This window comes from Bombina bombina, chromosome 1, assembly GCF_027579735.1.
Source record: "Bombina bombina isolate aBomBom1 chromosome 1, aBomBom1.pri, whole genome shotgun sequence".
NCBI lineage: Eukaryota > Metazoa > Chordata > Amphibia > Anura > Bombinatoridae > Bombina > Bombina bombina.
Window position 1 is genome coordinate 802,596,768 of NC_069499.1, and position 22,481 is coordinate 802,619,248.

Sequence of the window (22,481 nt, forward strand, 5' to 3'; positions counted from 1 at the left end):
AATAAGGATATAGTAATTGTATGTTCTTTAGTATAATGTTGCATAAGTGGTGAAGATCCCATCAGGTTCTTTACATGGCTGCCGTCATGTTATGTCTATTTTGCTTTAACTTTAATCTCTTATATTTTTTTACAGGATATCTTAGATTCAAAAAACAATGCAATCAAAGACCTGCAGTATGAGCTGGCAAAAGTGAGCAAGGTGGGTTTCTCTAACGAGCTTACAGACCTCAGAAACTTATATATCTGGATTACACATTTATATTTGGAGACAAAGATTAATGTTAATCAACTGTGAACTAGACAGAAACCAATTCTACTTTAAGAAATAGCACTAGCTAACATTTTAAAATACTTTATAAGTATCCCTCTTAGTCTATACAATGTCCTTCATTATTTTTCATTGTGATTTAAATGTTGCCTTGTGTTTCAAAATGTTATTCCATCCGGCATCATATTTGTTGTCTCCTTTAAAACTTTATTCAGGTGTTACAAACAGGAAGTGTTAGCTTTTCAGCATTTATTTTACATATGTTTCCATATGTCCTATAGGCACACAATGACCTGCTCCGGACATATGAAGCAAAGATGCATGCCTTTGGAATCCCTGTGGATGAGCTGGGCTTCAAACCATTTGAGAGCTTTATATCTGGACAAGTGTTTGGGCAAGGACCAGCTGGACTAGTGTCTGCCACTAAATAGCACTTGTTCAAATGTTCATATATTATTTTCCTATGGGAGGATATATTTTAAAATTAAAATATAAATGTATTTTAACACATATCAAAAATGTGTTTGAACTTATTGAGATCTCAAGTGTCGGTTTCTAGTAAATAATGTTTTGGGGACTTTATGCAACAGATAAAATACATGTTATATGTACAGTATATTCAAATGTGAAATAAAGTTTTATTTATAAGGACATTAATCTAGTACTCTTTGACCCTGCACTTTTTCTAAAATAAATACTTTACACTAGCTGTACTCTCTTATTAAAGGGGCAAAAACTACAACATTAAATTTACATAATCTGTATCTTTATAATTCTAAGGTCCAACTTGTATTCTGTTACTTGATATAAATGGGCTAGCTCTGCATGCACAACACCCTTTTAAAATATGTAATACTGATACCTCTGTTTGCCAGAAGAACGAAAACCTTTTTTACAAACAACACTATTCTGCATGTCTAGGACATACAGCATCACTTGTGTCAATATAATAAGAATGAAATTACTTGAATTACTTTATCTTTCTACTCCTTAGTTAATTAGAAGTAGAAATATAAAACCTGTTTGCAAGTAATTGCATATACAATTTAAAGGTGAAAGTAATTTCTTTCCTAAGATTTGGTCCACAGGGTCCTCAATTTTTGTTGGGAATATCACTCCTGGCCAGCAGGAGGAGGTAAAGAGCACCACAGCAAAGCTGTTAAGTATCACTCCCCTTCCCACAAACCCGAGTCATTCTCTTTGCCTTCGGTGCAAGGAGGAGGTGAAATATGGTGGGGGCAGACTTTCTCAGTTTTCTCTAGCATGGATACAAGATGTCCCATATCCTTGGGCCATGGACATAGTATCCCAGGGTTACAAGTTAGAATTCAAGACCATTCCCCCCAGGGGCAGGTTCAACCTCTCAAGATTATCTGCAGATCAAATAAAAAGAAAGGCGTTCTTGAAATGTGTACAGGGCCTTTTCTATCTAGGAGTGATTGTTCCAGTTCAGGAGCAGGGTCTGGGGGTTCTACTCTAATCTGTTTGTGGTTCCCAAAAAAGAGGCAACTTTCCGACCGATTCTAGACCTAAAGTGTCTAAACAAGTTTATCAGAGTACCGTCCTTCTAGATGGAGACTATCCGTTCCATTCTTTATTTAGTACAAGAGGGTCAGTTCATGACGACCATAGACCTGAATGATGCGTACCTTCTATGTTCCCATTCACAGGGATCAGCACAAATTTCTGAGGTTTGCCTTTCTGGACACTCACGTTCAGTTTGTGGCCCTTCCATTCGGCCTTGCCACAGCTCCCAGGATTTTCTCAAGGGTTCTGGGGGCTCTTTTGGCAGTGATTCGGTCTGGGGGAATTGCTGTGGCACCCTATCTGGATGACATTCTAGTTCAGGCGCCATCTATTCAACTAGCAAAATCTTACACAGAGATCTTGTTGTCTTTTCTTCTGTCCCATGGATGGAAGGTAAATTTGGAAAAGAGTTTTCTTGTTCCAGCTACAAGGGTGGTTTTCTTAGGGACCATTATAGATTCCATATCAATGAAAATATTTCTGACGGAGGTCAGAAGAAACAAGTTTCTTTCCTCTTGTCTATCTCTACAGTCTGCTGTTCGGCCATCAGTGGCCCAATGTATGGAGGTGATTGGTCTGACATCGTCCCCCTTTGCTTGATTCCATTTGAGAGCTCTGCAGTTATGCATGCTCAGTCAATGGAATGGGGATTATGCAGATCTGTCTCAGAAGATAGTTCTAGATTAGTCGACAAGAGACTCTCTTCCGTGGTGGCTGTCTCAGGAACATCTGTCTCAGGGGACATGTTTTCGGAGACCTTCCTGGGTAATTGTGACCATGGACGACAGCCGGCTGGGGAGAAGTCTGGGACTCGTTGAAGGTGCAGGGACTTTGGTCTCAGGAGGAATCTGCTCTCCCCATAAACCTACTGGAGTCAAGAGCAATTTTCAATGCCTTGATGGCTTGGCCTCAACTGGCCTTAGCCCGGTTTATCAGGTTCCAGCCCGGCAACATAACCTCAGTGGCTTACATCAACCACCAGGGAGGGACTCAGAGTTCCTTAGCCATGAAGGAGGTGTCTCGGATCATTCAGTGGGCAGAAGCTCACAATTGCCGTCTATCCGCCATCCACATTCCAGGAGTGGACAACTGGGAAGCGGATTTCTTGAGCAGGCAGACCTTTCATCCCGAGGAGTGGGAACTCCATCCGGAGGTGTTCTTCAGGTTAACCATCAAGTGGGGGGTACCGGAGTTGGATCTGATGGCATCTCGACAGAATGCCAAACTTCCAAGGTATGGTTCAAGGTCAAGGGATTCTCAGGCCTGCATAATAGATGCTCTGGCAGTTCCTTGGAACTTTAGGTTAGCATACCTGTTTCCTCCATTTGCTCTCCTTCCATGAGTCATTGCTCGTATCAAACAGGAGAGAGCATCAGTGATTCTAATAGCTCCTGCGTGGCCTCCCAGGATCTGTTATGCAGACTTAGTGGAGATGTTGTCTCTCTCAGTCTTTGGAGACTCTCTCTAAGGAAGGACCTTCTACTTCATGGTCCCTTCCTTCACCCAAATCTAGTTTCTCTGAAGCTGACTGCTTGGAGATTGAACGCTTAGTTCTGTCTAAGCGTGGATTTTCTGAGTCAGTCATTGAGACCATGATTCAGGTTTGTAAGCCTGTTACTAGAAAGATTTACCATAAGATATGTCGTAAATATCTTTATTGGTGTGAATCCAAGGGCTACTCTTGGAGTAGGGTCAGGATTCCAATAATTTTGTCCTTTCTCCAGGAAGGTCTGGAGAAGGGTTTGTCTGCCAGTACTTTGAAGGGTCAGATTTCTCTATTTTGCTGCACAAGCATCTGGATGTGCAATCTTTTGGTCAGAATCAGGCCTGTGTTTAAGTCTGTGGCTCCGCCTTGGATCCTTAACCTTGTTCTTAAAGTTTTGCAGCAGGCTCCGTTTGAGCCACTGCATTCCATTGATATTAAAGGAACACTGAACCCAAAAAAAATTCTTTCATGATTCAGATAGAGCATGCAATTTTAAGCAACTTTCTAATTTATTCCTATTATCACATTTTCTTCATTCTCTTGGTATATTTATTTGAAAAGCAAGAATGTAAGTTTAGATGCTGGCCCATTTTTGGTGAACAACCTGGGTTGTTCTTGCTGATTGGACAGCATCAATAAAAAAGTGCTGTCCATGGTCTGAACCAAAAATGTGCTGGCTCCTTAGCTTAGATGCCTTCTTTTTCAAATAAAGATAGCAAGAGAATGAAGAAAATTTCATAATAGAAGTAAATTAGAAATTTGCTTAAAATTGCATGCTCTATCTGAATCATGAAAGAAAAAATTGGGTTCATTGTCCCTTTTAGTTATCTTGAAAGGTTTTGTTTCTTACTGCTATTTTCTCTTCTCGGAGAGTCTCGGAACTTTCAGCTTTTCAGTGCGATTCCCCTTATCTCATTTTTCATGCAGATAAGGCAGTTCTTCGTACTAGGTTTGGTTTCCTTCCTAAGGTTGTTTCGGGTAGAAATATGAATCAGGAAATTGTTGTTCCTTGTCCTAATCCTTCTTCGCATAAGGAATGTTTGTTGCACAACCTGGATTTCTCCAACATAGGTGTGTCCGGTCCACGGCGTCATCCTTACTTGTGGGATATTCTCTTCCCCAACAGGAAATGGCAAAGAGCCCAGCAAAGCTGGTCACATGATCCCTCCTAGGCTCCGCCTACCCCAGTCATTCTCTTTGCCGTTGTACAGGCAACATCTCCACGGAGATGGCTTAGAGTTTTTTAGTGTTTAACTGTAGTTTTTATTATTCAATCAAGAGTTTGTTATTTTGAAATAGTGCTGGTATGTACTATTTACTCAGAAACAGAAAAGAGATGAAGATTTCTGTTTGTATGAGGAAAATGATTTTAGCACCGTAACTAAAATCCATGGCTGTTCCACACAGGACTGTTGAGAGCAATTAACTTCAGTTGGGGGAACAGTGTGCAGTCTCTTGCTGCTTGAGGTATGACACATTCTAACAAGACGATGTAATGCTGGAAGCTGTCATTTTCCCTATGGGATCCGGTAAGCCATGTTTATTACGATCGTAAATAAGGGCTTCACAAGGGCTTATTAAGACTGTAGACTTTTCTGGGCTAAATCGATTCATTATTAACACATATTTAGCCTTGAGGAATCATTTTATCTGGGTATTTTGATATTATAATATCGGCAGGCACTGTATTAGACACCTTATTTATTAGGGGCTTTCCCAAAGCATAAGCAGAGCCTCATTTTCGCGCCGGTGTGGCGCACTTGTTTTTGAGAGGCATGGCATGCAGTCGCATGTGAGAGGAGCTCTGATACTTAGAAAAGACTTTCTGAAGGCGTCATTTGGTATCGTATTCCCCTTTGGGTTTGGTTGGGTCTCAGCAAAGCAGATACCAGGGACTGTAAAGGGGTTAAAGTGTTAAAACGGCTCCGGTTCCGTTATTTTAAGGGTTAAAGCTTCCAAATTTGGTGTGCAATACTTTTAAGGCTTTAAGACACTGTGGTGAAAATTTGGTGAATTTTGAACAATTCCTTCATGTTTTTTCGCAATTGCAGTAATAAAGTGTGTTCAGTTTAAAATTTAAAGTGACAGTAACGGTTTTATTTTAAAACGTTTTTTGTACTTTATTATCAAGTTTATGCCTGTTTAACATGTCTGAACTACCAGATAGACTGTGTTCTGAATGTGGGGAAGCCAGAATTCCTATTCATTTAAATAAATGTGATTTATGTGATAATGACAATGATGCCCAAGATGATTCCTCAAGTGAGGGGAGTAAGCATGGTACTGCATCATTCCCTCCTTCGTCTACACGAGTCTTGCCCACTCAGGAGGCCCCTAGTACATCTAGCGCGCCAATACTCCTTACTATGCAACAATTAACGGCTGTAATGGATAATTCTGTCAAAAACATTTTAGCCAAAATGAACCCTTGTCAGCGTAAGCGTGGCTGCTCTGTTTTAGTTACTGAAGAGCATGACGACGCTGATATTAATATCTCTGAAGGGCCCCTAACCCAATCTGAGGGGGCCAGGGAGGTTTTGTCTGAGGGAGAAATTACTGATTCAGGGAACATTTCTCAACAGGCTGAACCTGATGTGATTGCATTTAAATTTAAGTTGGAACATCTCCGCATTCTGCTTAAGGAGGTATTATCCACTCTGGATGATTGTGAAAAGTTGGTCATCCCAGAGAAACTATGTAAAATGGACAAGTTCCTAGAGGTGCCGGGGCTCCCAGAAGCTTTTCCTATACCCAAGCGGGTGGCGGACATTGTTAATAAAGAATGGGAAAGGCCCGGTATTCCTTTCGTCCCTCCCCCCATATTTAAAAAATTGTTTCCTATGGTCGACCCCAGGAAGGACTTATGGCAGACAGTCCCCAAGGTCGAGGGAGCGGTTTCTACTTTAAACAAACGCACCACTATACCCATAGAGGATAGTTGTGCTTTCAAAGATCCTATGGATAAAAAATTAGAAGGTTTGCTTAAAAAGATGTTTGTTCAGCAGGGTTACCTTCTACAACCAATTTCATGCATTGTCCCTGTCACTACAGCCGCATGTTTCTGGTTTGATGAACTGATAAAGGCGCTCGATAGTGATTCTCCTCCTTATGAGGAGATTATGGACAGAATCAATGCTCTCAAATTGGCTAATTCTTTCACCCTAGACGCCACTTTGCAATTGGCTAGGTTAGCGGCTAAGAATTCTGGGTTTGCTATTGTGGCGCGCAGAGCGCTTTGGTTGAAATCTTGGTCGGCTGACGCGTCTTCCAAGAACAAGCTACTAAACATTCCTTTCAAGGGGAAAACGCTGTTTGGCCCTGACTTGAAAGAGATTATCTCTGATATCACTGGGGGTAAGGGCCACGCCCTTCCTCAGGATCGGCCTTTCAAGGCAAAAAATAGACCTAATTTTCGTCCCTTTCGTAAAAACGGACCAGCCCAAAGTGCTACGTCCTCTAAGCAAGAGGGTAATACTTCTCAAGCCAAGCCAGCTTGGAGACCAATGCAAGGCTGGAACAAGGGAAAGCAGGCCAAGAAACCTGCCACTGCTACCAAGACAGCATGAAATATTGGCCCCCGATCCGGGACCGGATCTGGTGGGGGGCAGACTCTCTCTCTTCGCTCAGGCTTGGGCAAGAGATGTTCTGGATCCTTGGGCGCTAGAAATAGTCTCCCAGGGTTATCTTCTGGAATTCAAGGGACTTCCCCCAAGGGGGAGGTTCCACAGGTCTCAGTTGTCTTCAGACCACATAAAAAGACAGGCGTTCTTACATTGTGTAGAAGACCTGTTAAAAATGGGAGTGATTCATCCTGTTCCACTAAGAGAACAAGGGATGGGGTTCTACTCCAATCTGTTCATAGTTCCCAAAAAAGAGGGAACGTTCAGACCAATCTTAGATCTCAAGATCTTAAACAAGTTTCTCAAGGTTCCATCGTTCAAGATGGAAACCATTCGAACTATTCTTCCTTCCATCCAGGAAGGTCAATTCATGACCACGGTGGATTTAAAGGATGCGTATCTACATATTCCTATCCACAAGGAACATCATCGGTTCCTAAGGTTCGCATTCCTGGACAAACATTACCAGTTCGTGGCGCTTCCTTTCGGATTAGCCACTGCTCCAAGGATTTTCACAAAGGTACTAGGGTCCCTTCTAGCGGTGCTAAGACCAAGGGGCATTGCAGTAGTACCTTACCTGGACGACATTCTGATTCAAGCGTCGTCCCTTCCTCAAGCAAAGGCTCACACGGACATCGTCCTGGCCTTTCTCAGATCTCACGGCTGGAAAGTGAACGTGGAAAAGAGTTCTCTATCCCCGTCAACAAGGGTTCCCTTCTTGGGAACAATTATAGACTCCTTAGAAATGAGGATTTTTCTAACAGAGGCCAGAAAAACAAAACTTCTAGACTCTTGTCGGATACTTCATTCCGTTCCTCTTCCTTCCATAGCTCAGTGCATGGAAGTGATCGGGTTGATGGTAGCGGCAATGGACATAGTCCCTTTTGCGCGCATTCATCTAAGACCATTACAACTGTGCATGCTCAGTCAGTGGAATGGGGACTATACAGACTTGTCTCCGAAGATACAAGTAAATCAGAGGACCAGAGACTCCCTCCGTTGGTGGCTGTCCCTGGACAACCTGTCACAAGGGATGACATTCCGCAGACCAGAGTGGGTCATTGTCACGACCGACGCCAGTCTGATGGGCTGGGGCGCGGTCTGGGGATCCCTGAAAGCTCAGGGTCTTTGGTCTCGGGAAGAATCTCTTCTACCGATAAATATTCTGGAGCTGAGAGCGATATTCAATGCTCTCAAGGCTTGGCCTCAGCTAGCGAGGACCAAGTTCATACGGTTTCAATCAGACAACATGACGACTGTTGCGTACATCAACCATCAGGGGGGAACAAGGAGTTCCCTAGCGATGGAAGAAGTGACCAAAATCATTCTATGGGCGGAGTCTCACTCCTGCCACCTGTCTGCTATCCACATCCCAGGAGTGGAAAATTGGGAAGCGGATTTTCTGAGTCGTCAGACATGGCATCCGGGGGAGTGGGAACTCCATCCGGAAATCTTTGCCCAAGTCACTCAGCGGTGGGGCATTCCAGACATGGATCTAATGGCCTCTCGTCAGAACTGCAAAGTTCCTTGCTACGGGTCCAGATCCAGGGATCCCAAGGCGGCTCTAGTGGATGCACTAGTAGCACCTTGGACCTTCAAACTAGCTTATGTGTTCCCGCCGTTTCCTCTCATCCCCAGGCTGGTAGCCAGGATCAATCAGGAGAGGGCGTCGGTGATCTTGATAGCTCCTGCGTGGCCACGCAGGACTTGGTATGCAGATCTGGTGAATATGTCATCGGCTCCACCTTGGAAGCTACCTTTGAGACGAGACCTTCTTGTTCAGGGTCCGTTCGAACATCCGAATCTGGTTTCACTCCAGCTGACTGCTTGGAGATTGAACGCTTGATTTTATCGAAGCGAGGATTCTCAGATTCTGTTATTGATACTCTTGTTCAGGCCAGAAAGCCTGTAACTAGAAAGATTTACCACAAGACTTGGAAAAAATATATCTGTTGGTGTGAATCTAAAGGATTCCCTTGGGACAAGGTTAAGATTCCTAAGATTTTATCCTTCCTTCAAGAAGGATTGGAAAAAGGGTTATCTGCAAGTTCCCTGAAGGGACAGATTTCTGCCTTGTCTGTGTTACTTCACAAAAAACTGGCAGCTGTGCCAGATGTTCAAGCTTTTGTTCAGGCTCTGGTTAGAATTAAGCCTGTTTACAAACCTTTGACTCCTCCTTGGAGTCTCAATTTAGTTCTTTCAGTTCTTCAGGGGGTTCCGTTTGAACCCTTACATTCCGTTGATATTAAGTTATTATCTTGGAAAGTTTTGTTTTTAGTTGCAATTTCTTCTGCTAGAAGAGTTTCAGAATTATCTGCTCTGCAGTGTTCTCCTCCTTATCTGGTGTTCCATGCAGATAAGGTGGTTTTACGTACTAAACCTGGTTTTCTTCCAAAAGTTGTTTCTAACAAAAACATTAACCAGGAGATTATCGTACCTTCTCTGTGTCCGAAACCAGTTTCAAAGAAGGAACGTTTGTTGCACAATTTGGATGTTGTTCGCGCTCTAAAATTCTATTTAGATGCTACAAAGGATTTTAGACAAACATCTTCCTTGTTTGTTGTTTATTCCGGTAAAAGGAGAGGTCAAAAAGCAACTTCTACCTCTCTCTCTTTTTGGATTAAAAGCATCATCAGATTGGCTTACGAGACTGCCGGACGGCAGCCTCCCGAAAGAATCACAGCTCATTCCACTAGGGCTGTGGCTTCCACATGGGCCTTCAAGAACGAGGCTTCTGTTGATCAGATATGTAGGGCAGCGACTTGGTCTTCACTGCACACTTTTACCAAATTTTACAAGTTTGATACTTTTGCTTCTTCTGAGGCTATTTTTGGGAGAAAGGTTTTGCAAGCCGTGGTGCCTTCCATTTAGGTGACCTGATTTGCTCCCTCCCTTCATCCGTGTCCTAAAGCTTTGGTATTGGTTCCCACAAGTAAGGATGACGCCGTGGACCGGACACACCTATGTTGGAAAAAACAGAATTTATGTTTACCTGATAAATTACTTTCTCCAACGGTGTGTCCGGTCCACGGCCCGCCCTGGTTTTTTTTTAATCAGGTCTGATATTTTATTTTCTTTAACTACAGTCACCACGGTACCATATGGTTTCTCCTATGCAAATATTCCTCCTTAACGTCGGTCGAATGACTGGGGTAGGCGGAGCCTAGGAGGGATCATGTGACCAGCTTTGCTGGGCTCTTTGCCATTTCCTGTTGGGGAAGAGAATATCCCACAAGTAAGGATGACGCCGTGGACCGGACACACCGTTGGAGAAAGTAATTTATCAGGTAAACATAAATTCTGTTGTTGTGCGTGCTCTTAAATTCTATTTGCAGGCGATTAAGGATTTTCGCTAGTCTTCTTCATTGTTTGGTTTTCTGGAAAACGTAAAGGTCAGAAAGATACTGCTACTTCTCTTTCTCTGTCGTTGAGAAGTATATTCCGTTTGGCGTATGAGACTGCTGGACAAGAAATTACAGCTCATTCCACTAGGGCTGTCTCTTCTTCTTGGGCTTTCAAAAATTAAGCTTCTGTGGAACAGATTTGCAAGGCTGCTACTTGGTCCTCTTTGCATACTTTTTCCAAGTTTTATAAATTTGATACTTTTGCCTCGGCCGAGGCTTCTTTTGGGAGAAAGGTTCTTCAAGCAGTGCTGCCTTCCGTTTAGGTATTTCTGTCTTGTCCCTCCCTAGTCATCTGTGTCTTTTAGCCTTGGGTATTGGTTCCCAACAGTAATTGAGGATGCCGTGGACTCACCATATCTTAGGAAAGAAAACAAAATGTATGCTTGCTTGATACATTTCTTTCTTTCTGGATATGGTGAGTCCACGGCCCCACCCTTTATTTTAAGACAGTTTTTTTTACTAAACTTCAGGCACCACTACACCTTGTGTTACTCTTTTTCTCCATTTTCCTTTGTTTGAATGACTGGGGGTTGTGGGAAGGGTGTGGTGCTCTTTGCCTCCTCCTGCTGTCTAGGTGTTATATTCCCAACAGTAATTGAGGACGCTGGGGTCTCACCATATCCGGAAAGATAGAAATTTATCAGGTAAGCACAAATTTTGTTTTTTATTTATGATTTGTCCTTTGTTCACTACGTACAAAATAAGGGGCAGATTACTAAACACGCAATCGATATTCGGTTTTCACAAATGTTTGTGCGCTGGTTAAATTGAGCTGGTATTGGAAGTTGAAATTAAATGCAGAATAAATGTATAAGTGCAATGGAGCCCTTTGCAGTTTAGTAGATGAAAACATGAAAAAACATATTTATGCAAGGTGTATTTACTGTAAATTATTAAGTATTTGTAAATAGTTGTTATTATATATATATATATAGTACCAAAATACCATCAGATATACAGTATATAGGAATGTGTATTTATGAATAAATAAAACATTCTTGTATATTTATATTTTCATGTCAAATTAAAGCACATCAGAATATGAGATCTGGTTTCATGCGCTAGTCCCCCCAAACCTCAAAATGCCTACAAATACACCCATCACCACACCCACAATTCAGTTTTACAAACTTTGCCTCCTATGGAGGTGGTGAAGTAAGTTTGTGCTTGATTTTCTTCTGTGATATGTGCTTCTCAGCATTTTGAAGCCCGATTCCTCTCAGAGTACAGTGAATGTCAGAGGGATGTGAAGGGAGTATCACCTATTGAATTCTATGGTTTTCCTCACTGGAAATCTTTTCATAGGTTCTCTGTTATCGGTCATAGAGATTCATCTCCTACCTCCCTTTTCAGATGGACAATATACTCTCATATTCCATTACCTCTACCGATAACTGTTTCAGTACTGGATTGGCTATCTGCTATATGTGGATGGGTGTCTTTCGGTAAGTATGTTTTTATTTCTTAAAGACACTCTCAGCTATGGTTTTGCACTTTATGTATTAATGTAAAGTTATAAATATATGTATTGTACTTATATTTGCCATGAGTCAGGATTATGTATATTTCCTTTTGCAGACTATCAGTTTAAAAATTGGGAAAACATATTTAGGAAGTTATTTTTTCTTACCTGGGGTATAGTCTTTTTCTTCAAAATTGACTGTTTTCATTAATTTTCGCGGGCAAAATTTAGGCCTGTGGAAAACTTTAATCTTATCTAAGGAAAGCTTATTTATTTTCTGGCTATCTTCTCAGGCCTGCAATTTCTATAGCTGATGTTGTAGCTGCATCAACCTTCTGGTTGGAAAGCTTAGCGCAAGAGGAAACAGATTCTGATTTTTCTAGCCTTTTTTGCTTTCTTCAACATGCTAATCATTCTATCTGTGATGCTATTTTTGATATCATCAAAATTGAAGTTAAATCTATGTCTTTAGCTATTTTAACTAGCAGAGCTTTGTGGCTCAAATATTGGAATGCTGTTATGGTATCTAAGTCTAGATTACTATCTCTTTCTCTCCAAGGTAACAATTTATTTGGTTCTCAGTTGGATTCCAATATTTCAACTGTCACTGGGGGGGAAGGGAGTTTTTTACCTCAGGATAAAAGATCTAAAGGTAAATCTAAAGCTTCTAATCATTTTCGTTCTTTTCGACAGAATAAGGAACAGAAACCAAATCCTTCCCCCAAGGAATCTGCTTCCAATTGGAAGCCATCTTCATGTTGGAATAAATCCAAGCCTTTTAAGAAACCAAAGCCAGCCCCCAAGTCTGCATGATGGTGCGGCCCTCATTCCAGTTCAGCTGGTGGGGGCAGATTAAAAAATTTCCAGAACATTTAGGCAGATTCTGTCCTAAATCATTGGATTCAGAGCATTGTCTCTCAAGGGTGTCAAATAGGATTCAGAATAAGACCTCCTCTGAGAAGATTTTTTCTCACGCTTTCCAGCAAATCCAGTGAAGGCTCAGGTTTTTCTGAAGTGTGTTTCAGATCTAAAGCTTTCAGGGGTAATTATACCAGTTCCGTTTCAGGAACAGGGTCTGGAGTTTTATTCAAATCTATTCATTGTCTCAAAGAAAGAAAATTCATTCAGGCCAGTTCTGGATCTGAAAATTTTGAACCGTTTTGTAAGAGTGCCAACTTTCAAAATGGTGACTATAAGGACTATTCTGCCTTTTGTTCAGCAAGGTCATTATATGTCCACAATAGACTTACAGGATGCATATCTTCACATTCCGATTCATTCAGTTCACTATCGTTTTCTGATAATTGGCCTAGCGACAGCTCCAAGAATTTTTTCAAAGGTTCTCTGTAATCAGAGAACGGGGTATTGCGGTGTTTCCTTATTTGGATGATATCTTGGTACTAGCTCAGTCTTTACATTCTGCAGAATCTCACACGAATCAACTAGTGTTGTTTCTTCAAAATATGGTTGGAGGATCAATTTACCAAAAAGTTCCTTGATTCCTCAGACAAGGGTCACCTTTTTAGGTTTCCAGATAGATTCAGTGTCCATGACTCTGTCTCTAAAAGACAAGAGACAAATAAAATTGGTTTCAGCTTGTCGGAACCTTGAATCTCAGTCATTCCCTTCAGTGACTTTGTGCATGGAAGTTTTAGGTCTCATGACTGCAGCATCGGACGCGATCCCCTTTGCTCTTTTTAATATGAGCCCTCTCCAACTTTGTATGCTGAATCAATGGGTGCAGGGATTATACAAAGATATCACAATTAATATCCTTAAATCCCAATGTTCGACTCTCTCTGATTTGGTGGTTAGACCACCATCGTATAGTTCAAGGGACCTCCTTTGTTCATCCAACCTGGACTGTTATCACAACAGATGCAAGTCTTTCAGGTTGGGGAGCTGTCTGGGGATCTCTGACAGCACAAGGGGTTTGGAAATCTCAAGAGGCGAGGTTACCAATCATTATTTTAGAACTCTGTGCTATTTTCAGGGCTCTTCAGGTTTGGCCTCTATTGAAGAGAGAACCATTCATTTGTTTTTAGACAGACAATGTCACAACTGTGGCATATGTCAAACATCAGGGTGGAACTCACAGTCCCCTAGCTATGAAAGAAGTATCTTGGATACTTGCTTGGGCGAAATCCAGCTCTTGTCTAATTTCTGCGGTACATATCCCAGGTGTAGACAATTGGGAAGTGGATTATCTTAGCCGTCAGACTTTACATCCGGGGGAGTGGTCACTCCATCCAGATGTGTTTTTTCAGATTGTTCAGATGTGGGGTCTTCCAGAAATAGATCTGATGGCTTCCCATCTGAACAAGAAACTTCACAGGTACCTGTCCAGGTTCCTTGGTTTTACCAACCTGCTTATATCTTTCCGCCTCTAGTTCTTCTTCCAAAAGTGATCTCCAAGATCATCATGGAACATTTGTTTGTGTTTCTGGTAGCACCGGCATGGCCTCATGTCCAGTTGTCAACCTTGGCCACTTCCTTTAAGACCAGATCTTCTGTCTCAAGGACCATTTTTCCATCAGGATCTCAAATCATTAAATTTGATGGTATGGAAATTGAACGCTTAGTGCTTAGTCATAGAGGTTTCTCTGACTCAGTGATTGATACTATGTTACAGGCTTGTAAATCTGTTTCTAGGAAGATTTATTATCGAGTTTTGAAGACATATTTCATGGTGTTCTTTTCATAAATTCTCCTGGCATTCTTTTAGAATTCCTAGAATTTTACAGTTTCTTCAGGATGGTTTGGATAAAGGTTTGTCTGCAAGTTCCTTGAAGGGACAAATCTCTGCTCTTTCTGTTTTATTTCATAGAAAGATTGCTAAACTTCCTGATATTCACTGTTTTGTTCAGGCTTTGGTCCGTATCAAGCCTGTCATTAAATCAATCTCTCCTCCTTGGAGTCTTAATTTGGTCCTGAGAGCTTTACAGGCTCCTCCTTTTGAGCCTATGCATTCTTTGGATATTAAACTACTTTCTTGGAAAGTGTTGTTCCTTTTGGCTATCTCTTCTGCTAGAAAAGTTTCTGAATTATCTGCTCTTTCTTGTGAGTCTCCTTTTCTGATTTTTCATCAAGATAAGGCAGTTTTGTCGACTTCATTTAAATTTTTACCTAAAGTTGTGAAATCTAAGAACATTAATAGGGAAATTGTTGTCCCCTCTTTGTGTCATAATCCTAAGAATTCTTTGGAGATATCCTTACATTCTCTGGATGTTGTAAGAGCTTTGAAATATTATGTTGAAGCTACTAAAGATTTCAGGAAGACTTCTAGTCTATTTGTTGTCTTTTCTGGTTCTAGGAAAGGTCAGAAAGCTTCTGCCATTTCCTTGGCATCTTGGTTAAAGCTTTTGATTCATAAGGCTTATTTGGAGTTGGGTCAGGCCCCCCCTCAGAGAATCACATCTCATTCTACTAGATCAGTCTCCACTTCGTGGGCTTTTAAGAATGAAGCTTCAGTTGATCAGATTTGCAAAGCAGCGACTTGGTCTTCTTTGCATACATTTACTAAATTCTACCGTTTTTATGTATTTGCCTCTTCGGAAGCAGTTTTTGGTAGAAAAGTTCTTCAGGCAGCTGTTTCAGTTTGATTCCTCTGCTTATGTTTTAAGTTTTTTTCTTTTCAATTATAAGAAAAAAACTTATTCTTATGGTTGTGGATTTAATTTTTCAGCGGAAAATGGCTGTTTTTATTTTATCCCTACCTCTCTAGTGACTCTTTTCCCCATCTTGGGTATTACTATCCCATACGTCACTAGCTCATGGACTCTTGCCAATTACATGAAAGAAAAACATAATTTATGCTTACCTGATAAATTCCTTTCTTCTGTAGTGTGATCAGTCCACGGGTCATCATTACTTCTGCGATATTACTCCTCCCCAACAGGAAGTGCAAGAGGATTCACCCAGCAGAGTTGCATATAGCCCCTCCCCTCTACGTCACCCCCAGTCATTCGACCAAGGACCAACGAGAAAGGAGGAACCAAGGGTGTAGTGGTGACTGGAGTATAATTTAAAAATAATTACCTGCCTTAAAAAAACAGGGCGGGCCGTGGACTGATCACACTACAGAAGAAAGGAATTTATCAGGTAAGCATAAATTATGTTTTCTTCTGTTAAGTGTGATCAGTCCACGGGTCATCATTACTTCTGGGATACCAATACCAAAGCAAAAGTACACGGATGACGGGAGGGATAGGCAGGCTCTTTTATACAGAAGGAACCACTGCCTGAAGAACCTTTCTCCCAAAAATAGCCTCCGAGGAAGCAAATGTGTCAAATTTGTAAAATTTGGAAAAAGTATGAAGCGAAGACCAAGTTGCAGCCTTGCAAATCTGTTCAACAGAGGCCTTATTCTTAAAGGCCCAAGTGGAAGCCACAGCTCTAGTGGAATGAGCTGTAATTCTTTCAGGAGGCTGCTGTCCAGCAGTCTCATAGGCTAAACGTATTATGCTACGAAGCCAAAAAGAGAGAGAGGTAGCAGAAGCTTTTTGACCTCTCCTCTGACCAGAGTAAACGACAAACAGGGAAGACGTCTGTCGAAATTCTTTAGTTGCCTGTAAGTAAAATTTTAGGGCACGAACTACATCCAGATTGTGCAGAAGACGTTCCTTCTTTGAAGAAGGATTTGGACACAAGGATGGAACAACAATCTCTTGATTGATATTCCTGTTAGTGACTACCTTGGGTAAGAACCCAGGTTTAGTACGCAGAACTACCTTATCCGAATGAAAAATCAAATAAGGAGAATCACAATGTAAGGCTGATAACTCAGAGACTCTTCGAGCCGATGAAATAGCCATTAAAAATAGAACTTTCCAAGATAACAACTTTATATCAATGGAATGGAGGGGTTCAAACGGAACGCCCTGTAAAACGTTAAGAACAAGATTTAAACTCCATGGTGGAGCAACAGTCTTAAACACAGGCTTAATCCTCGCTAAAGCCTGACAAAAAGCCTGAACGTCTGGCACTTCTGACAGACGTTTGTGTAACAGAATAGACAGAGCTGAGATCTGTCCCTTTAATGAACTAGCAGATAAACCCTTTTCTAAACCTTCTTGTAGAAAAGACAATATCCTAGGAATCCTAACCTTACTCCAAGAGTAACCTTTGGATTCACACCAATATAGGTATTTACGCCATATTTTATGGTAAATCTTTCTGGTAACAGGCTTCCTAGCCTGTATTAAGGTGTCAATAACTGACTCAGAAAACCCACGTCTTGATAAAATCAAACGTTCAATTTCCAAGCAGTCAGCTTCAGAGAAGTTAGATTTTGATGTTTGAAAGGACCCTGTATCAGGAGGTCCTGTTTCAGAGGTAGAGACCAAGGTGGACAGGATGACATGTCCACCAGGTCTGCATACCAAGTCCTGCGTGGCCATGCAGGTGCTATCAGAATCACTGATGCTCTCTCCTGTTTGATTCTGGCAATCAATCGAGGAAGCATCGGGAAGGGTGGAAACACATAAGCCATCCTGAAGTTCCAAGGTGCCATCAGGGCATCTATTAGGACTGCTCCTGGATCCCTGGATCTGGACCCGTACCGAGGAAGCTTGGCGTTCTGTCGAGACGCCATGAGATCTATCTCTGGTTTGCCCCAACGTCGAAGTATTTGGGCAAAGACCTCCGGATGAAGTTCCCATTCCCCCGGATGAAAAGTCTGACGACTTAAGAAATCCGCCTCCCAGTTCTCCACTCCCGGGATGTGGATTGCTGACAGGTGGCAAGAGTGAGACTCTGCCCAGCGAATTATCTTTGATACTTCCATCATTGCTAGGGAGCTCCTTGTCCCTCCCTGATGGTTGATGTAAGCTACAGTCGTGATGTTGTCCGACTGAAACCTGATGAAACCCCGAGTTGTCAACTGGGGCCAAGCCAGGAGGGCGTTGAGAACTGCTCTCAATTCCAGAATGTTTATTGGCAGGAGACTCTCCTCCTGACTCCATTGTCCCTGAGCCTTCAGAGAATTCCAGACGGCACCCCAACCTAGAAGGCTGGCGTCTGTTGTTACAATTGTCCAGTCTGGTCTGCTGAATGGCATCCCCCTGGACAGATGTGGCCGAGAAAGCCACCATAGAAGAGAATTTCTGGTCTCTTGATCCAGATTCAGAGAAGGGGACAAGTCTGAGTAATCCCCATTCCACTGACTTAGCATGCACAATTGCAGTGGTCTGAGGTGTAAGCGAGCAAATGGCACTATGTCCATTGCTGCTACCATTAAGCCGATTACCTCCATGCATTGAGCCACCGATGGGTGTTGAATGGAATGAAGGGTGCGGCAAGCACTTTGAAGTCTTGTTAACCTGTCCTCTGTCAGGTAAATCTTCATTTCTACAGAATCTATAAGAGTCCCCAGGAAGGGAACTCTTGTGAGTGGAACGAGTGAACTTTTCTTTTCGTTCACCTTCCATCCATGTGACCTTAGAAATGCCAGTACTAACTCTGTATGAGACTTGGCAGTTTGAAAGCTTGAAGCTTGTATCAGAATGTCGTCTAGGTAAGGAGCTACCGAAATTCCCCGCGGTCTTAGTACCGCCAGAAGAGCACCTAGAACCTTTGTGAAGATTCTTGGAGCTGTAGCCAATCCGAATGGAAGAGCTACAAACTGGTAATGCCTGTCTAGAAAGGCAAATCTTAGATACCGGTAATGATCTTTGTGAATCGGTATGTGAAGGTAAGCGTCCTTTAAAAAGAGAAGAGAGAGAAGAGGCGCCAAATGGTGTGTATCGTTTTGAATTCAGTAGGCCTTGCCCCCAAATAAAAACTACTTACAAAATTTCCAGCACTTGAGAAGTGCCACAAATGCCTTCTGAACTGTTAGCAGCCGTCCAGCTAGCTGATATGTATCAGAATTGCTTCTATACTGTGCTATTCAAGACAAAAAACACAAAAGTGCCACAATAGTGTGTATCAGTGTGATCATTTGATATAGCGCAACAAATGAAATATACTCACAAGATGTAGGGCACTTGAGAAGTGCCACAAAAGCCTCCTGGACACTTGTCAGCTGTCCAGCTCACTGATAGAATCGATATCCCCTTGGTTCACTTGTTCAGCTCACAAACGAACTCTAATGTAGCACACTAGAATCTCCCTGCAGCTCAATATTCGGATGAGTGCAAGTATGGCTACCAGTGTTGGATGTGCAAAGTTGCTAAAAATTGCCGTGCTACTAGTACTGGTTAGTTAAAAATAGAAATTTATTAAAAACAATGTTACACTACGCGTTTCCCGGTTACTCAGACCGCTTCCTCAGGTGTAATTCCAGATACAAAGTAGCAAAATTTTATAGCCCATTATCGGCGTCTAACCCGACCCAGGGCGCATGCGTGAGCAACTAAAGAAACATTAGCCAATCAGTGCCTTAGTTGAGTTCCTCTCTAATATAATTGGTTCTCTCTTAGGGGCTTGGCCAATGACGTGCCCGCTATCTGATGTGTAATGTTTGTCATCGGCACTCGTGTCAGTTTTTAAACTGACAGTTAAACTTATCGTAGGTATTACAATACCAGAGTGGTACATTTTTATTATAATATTGCCTACTTTGGCACCAATTTACTAAAGTTAGTTGATCAAGCATTTACAAATAATATAAAATATTTTATAATAATAATATATAGAAACAATATCACCATGCATATGTTTATGTTGTGGCTCATTTATAAACCTCTATATGTGTTATTTGATTTTAATGTCGCTGTAATCGGACAGATCCACATATACTTGTGACTAAACTGATGATAGGTTGATATTGGTAATACTCTTAAAAATTGGCATTAATCTTGATGAAAAATGTATATATAAAATATTGATAATAATATATAACTTAAATGTATATTAATATCGAATATGATCCAAATACAAATGATATATAACGAATAAGTTATAACTTGACTGTTGTTGCGAATGACCTATACTGCAGCTGTTGATGTATAGGTCCTATATCTTAATTGAAAGCAGCCATGTCTATATTTTCGTTTAAGCCATAAGGTTGGAGAGTCTTGAGCTTCCAAATCCAAAATGTCTCTCTCTGCCTTAGATGGGTTAACCTATTCCTACCCCATTTGGGAGCAATCTGTTCTAAAGGAAAAATGTTAAATAAATCAGTTTGTCCATCATGACAGTTTTTACTGTGTCTTGGGACACTATGATTGGCCACCCCATTTTTTATATTTCTATTGTGTTCCCCCCATCTCTTCTTTAGGGGTCTTGAGGACCTACCAATATACTGAATTCCACATTGACACTCAAGGAGATATACCACATAACTTGAATCACAAGTGAATCTAGAATTTATTTCAAATTCTTCCTTAGTGGAAGCAGATTGAAATTTTGTCCTATTCCCTGAAGTGTACTTACAAAGACCACAATTTGGTCGATTGCATCTATAAAAACCCCTTTTACCCATCGGCCAACTATTTTTGATGGTTCTTATGTTGCTACCTTTGGTATATTTCTTCATTACCACCTTGCTCGGTGCTAATTTATTTTTTAAAGTAGGAGCTCTCTTGAAAGTGCAGATGGGGAACTCTTCTAAAATATTTTTCAGAATGCAATCATTTTTTAAAATATACCAGTGTTTGCACAAAATGTGTTTAATTTTGTGGTGGTTGCTATTAAATTTGGTGATAAATCTTAAATTGTTAGATTTGGACTGTGTATTTTTGGATTCATTACCACTATTTTCATTAATGCCTTCATGTTTCTTTTTAAAAAATTCCTCTCTATCTTTGATCCTTGCTTTTCTATAGCCTTCTTCAATTAGGTCTCTTGGGTATCCCTTTTCTAGAAATCTTGATCTAAGAGTCTCTGCCTGATCATCAAAACTATTTAAAGTTGTACAATTTCTGCGGATCCTTGAAAACTGGTTGTATGGTATATTTTTTACCCAGGCTTTGTAATGATTACTTTTATAGTTTAAATAACTATTAGTGTCAACTGATTTGAAATATGTTTTTGTGGTTACTCGTCCATACACATCCCAGCTCAATACTAAATCCAGAAATTCTATGGAGTTCCTATTGATATTTGATGTTAATTTGAGGCCCATATTATTATTGTTTAAAGATGTGATAAATTTCTTAACAGAGTCTTCTGTGCCATCCCATACCAGTAATAGGTCATCAATGAAACGGCCATAGTACACCAGGCCCGCCCCCAGAGGAGACTTGTAAATATATTTCTCCTCAAATATCCCCATAAACAAATTAGCAAAGCTGGGGGCAAACCTGGTGCCCATGGCCGTTCCCTTGATTTGTAAAAAGAGCCTCTCCTGGTACACAAAATAATTGTGTTTTAACACAAAAGATATGGCTTCTAATAAAAATTGTCTTTGTTTGGATGGTAGATATTGATCCCTTTTTAAAAACTCATCAATTGCTTCTAAGCCCAGACTGTGACAGATATTTGAATATAAAGAGGATACATCACATGTACACCAAATAAGATCTCGCCCTGCTTTTTCAATTTTAGAGATCTTCGATATAAGGTCTGGGGTATCTTTGATATAAGATTCTAGACCCATAACCGGTTTTTTAAGATAGGTGTCTACATATTCAGATAGATTGCAAGTAAGATTTCCGATACCAGAAATAATAGGTCTCCCTGGTGGACACTTTGGGTCTTTGTGTATTTTCGGAAGATGGTAATAATAAGCCAAATTGGGTGACATGGGTATCAAGTAATCTCTCTCTTTTTTATTTAAAATCCCTTCTGAAAAGCCTTTATCTATTAGTTTAGTGAGTTTAGCCATATATGTTAAAGTGGGGTTAAAACTCAATTCCCTATAGTAACAAGGATCTAACAAAATTTTATCGGCTTCTGCAATGTAATCTGACATATCTTGTATGACCACCCCTCCCCCCTTGTCTGCCTGCCTAATGACTATATCTTTATTGTTAGCCAAATTGACAAGAGCCTTGTATTCAAATTTATTCAGATTATGGTTGTTGATCTCAAGGTTCATAGTACCAAACTCTTCTAACACTAGATTTTGAAAAAGAGTAATATTGGGACATGTGGTGGGGGGATTAAAATTGGATCTAGGTGCAAGATTAGAGTGTATGTAATCATCGAATAATGATTCGCAAAATTCTTCAGGTTCACAGTAAAAAATTTCTCTAGTAGGTCTTTCAGGCATGTCATTTGTGATGATGGGAAATTGATTTGTTGACTTCAATTTTTTATCACAAAAATACCTTTGTAAATTTAACTTTCTGATAAACCTATTGAGGTCAACAAACAACTCAAACATGTCATGTTTGTTGGAGGGACAAAATGAAAGTCCTCTACTTAAAATACAAATTTCCTCATTAGTTAATGTGTGACTAGATAAATTAAAGATGCCTTCTTTCATTTCCGCAAGTTTTTGTTTTTTGGTTGATTTTGCTCTACCTCTGCAGCCACGCTTGCGTAGCTTCTCTTTCTTGGGGTTGACACTGGGATGTATTCTTCTCTTATAGGTGTTCTGTCTAATTGTTTCAGGTGCATGGGTAACCTTCTCTGATTCGACTGAAAAGAATTTTGTTGTTTGTGCATCTGAAAAACCTGAGCATTTCCAGGTTCAAAAGAATCTTCTCTATTGTCTAATCTATGATTGTATGTATGATGAAATCTATTCTGTTCCTCATAATTTCTAGATTCCTTCATTGAATTGCCACTGTGTGGCTCTCTATATTCATAATGAACATTAGGGG

General features: G+C 40.8%; 1 protein-coding gene across 1 annotated transcript in view; it reads left to right on the forward strand.

Moving 5' to 3' along the window:
• Window positions 1–940, forward strand: part of GAS8 (growth arrest specific 8) — a 317,780-nt gene extending 316,840 nt beyond the window's left edge. The window contains exons 10-11 of the mRNA XM_053699372.1: window positions 136–201; window positions 552–940. Of these exons, the coding sequence (XP_053555347.1) occupies window positions 136–201; window positions 552–701 (216 nt within the window). The 3' untranslated portion in view covers window positions 702–940. The remainder of the gene's footprint in view (window positions 1–135; window positions 202–551) is intronic.
• The last annotated feature ends 21,541 nt before the right edge of the window (window positions 941–22,481 follow it).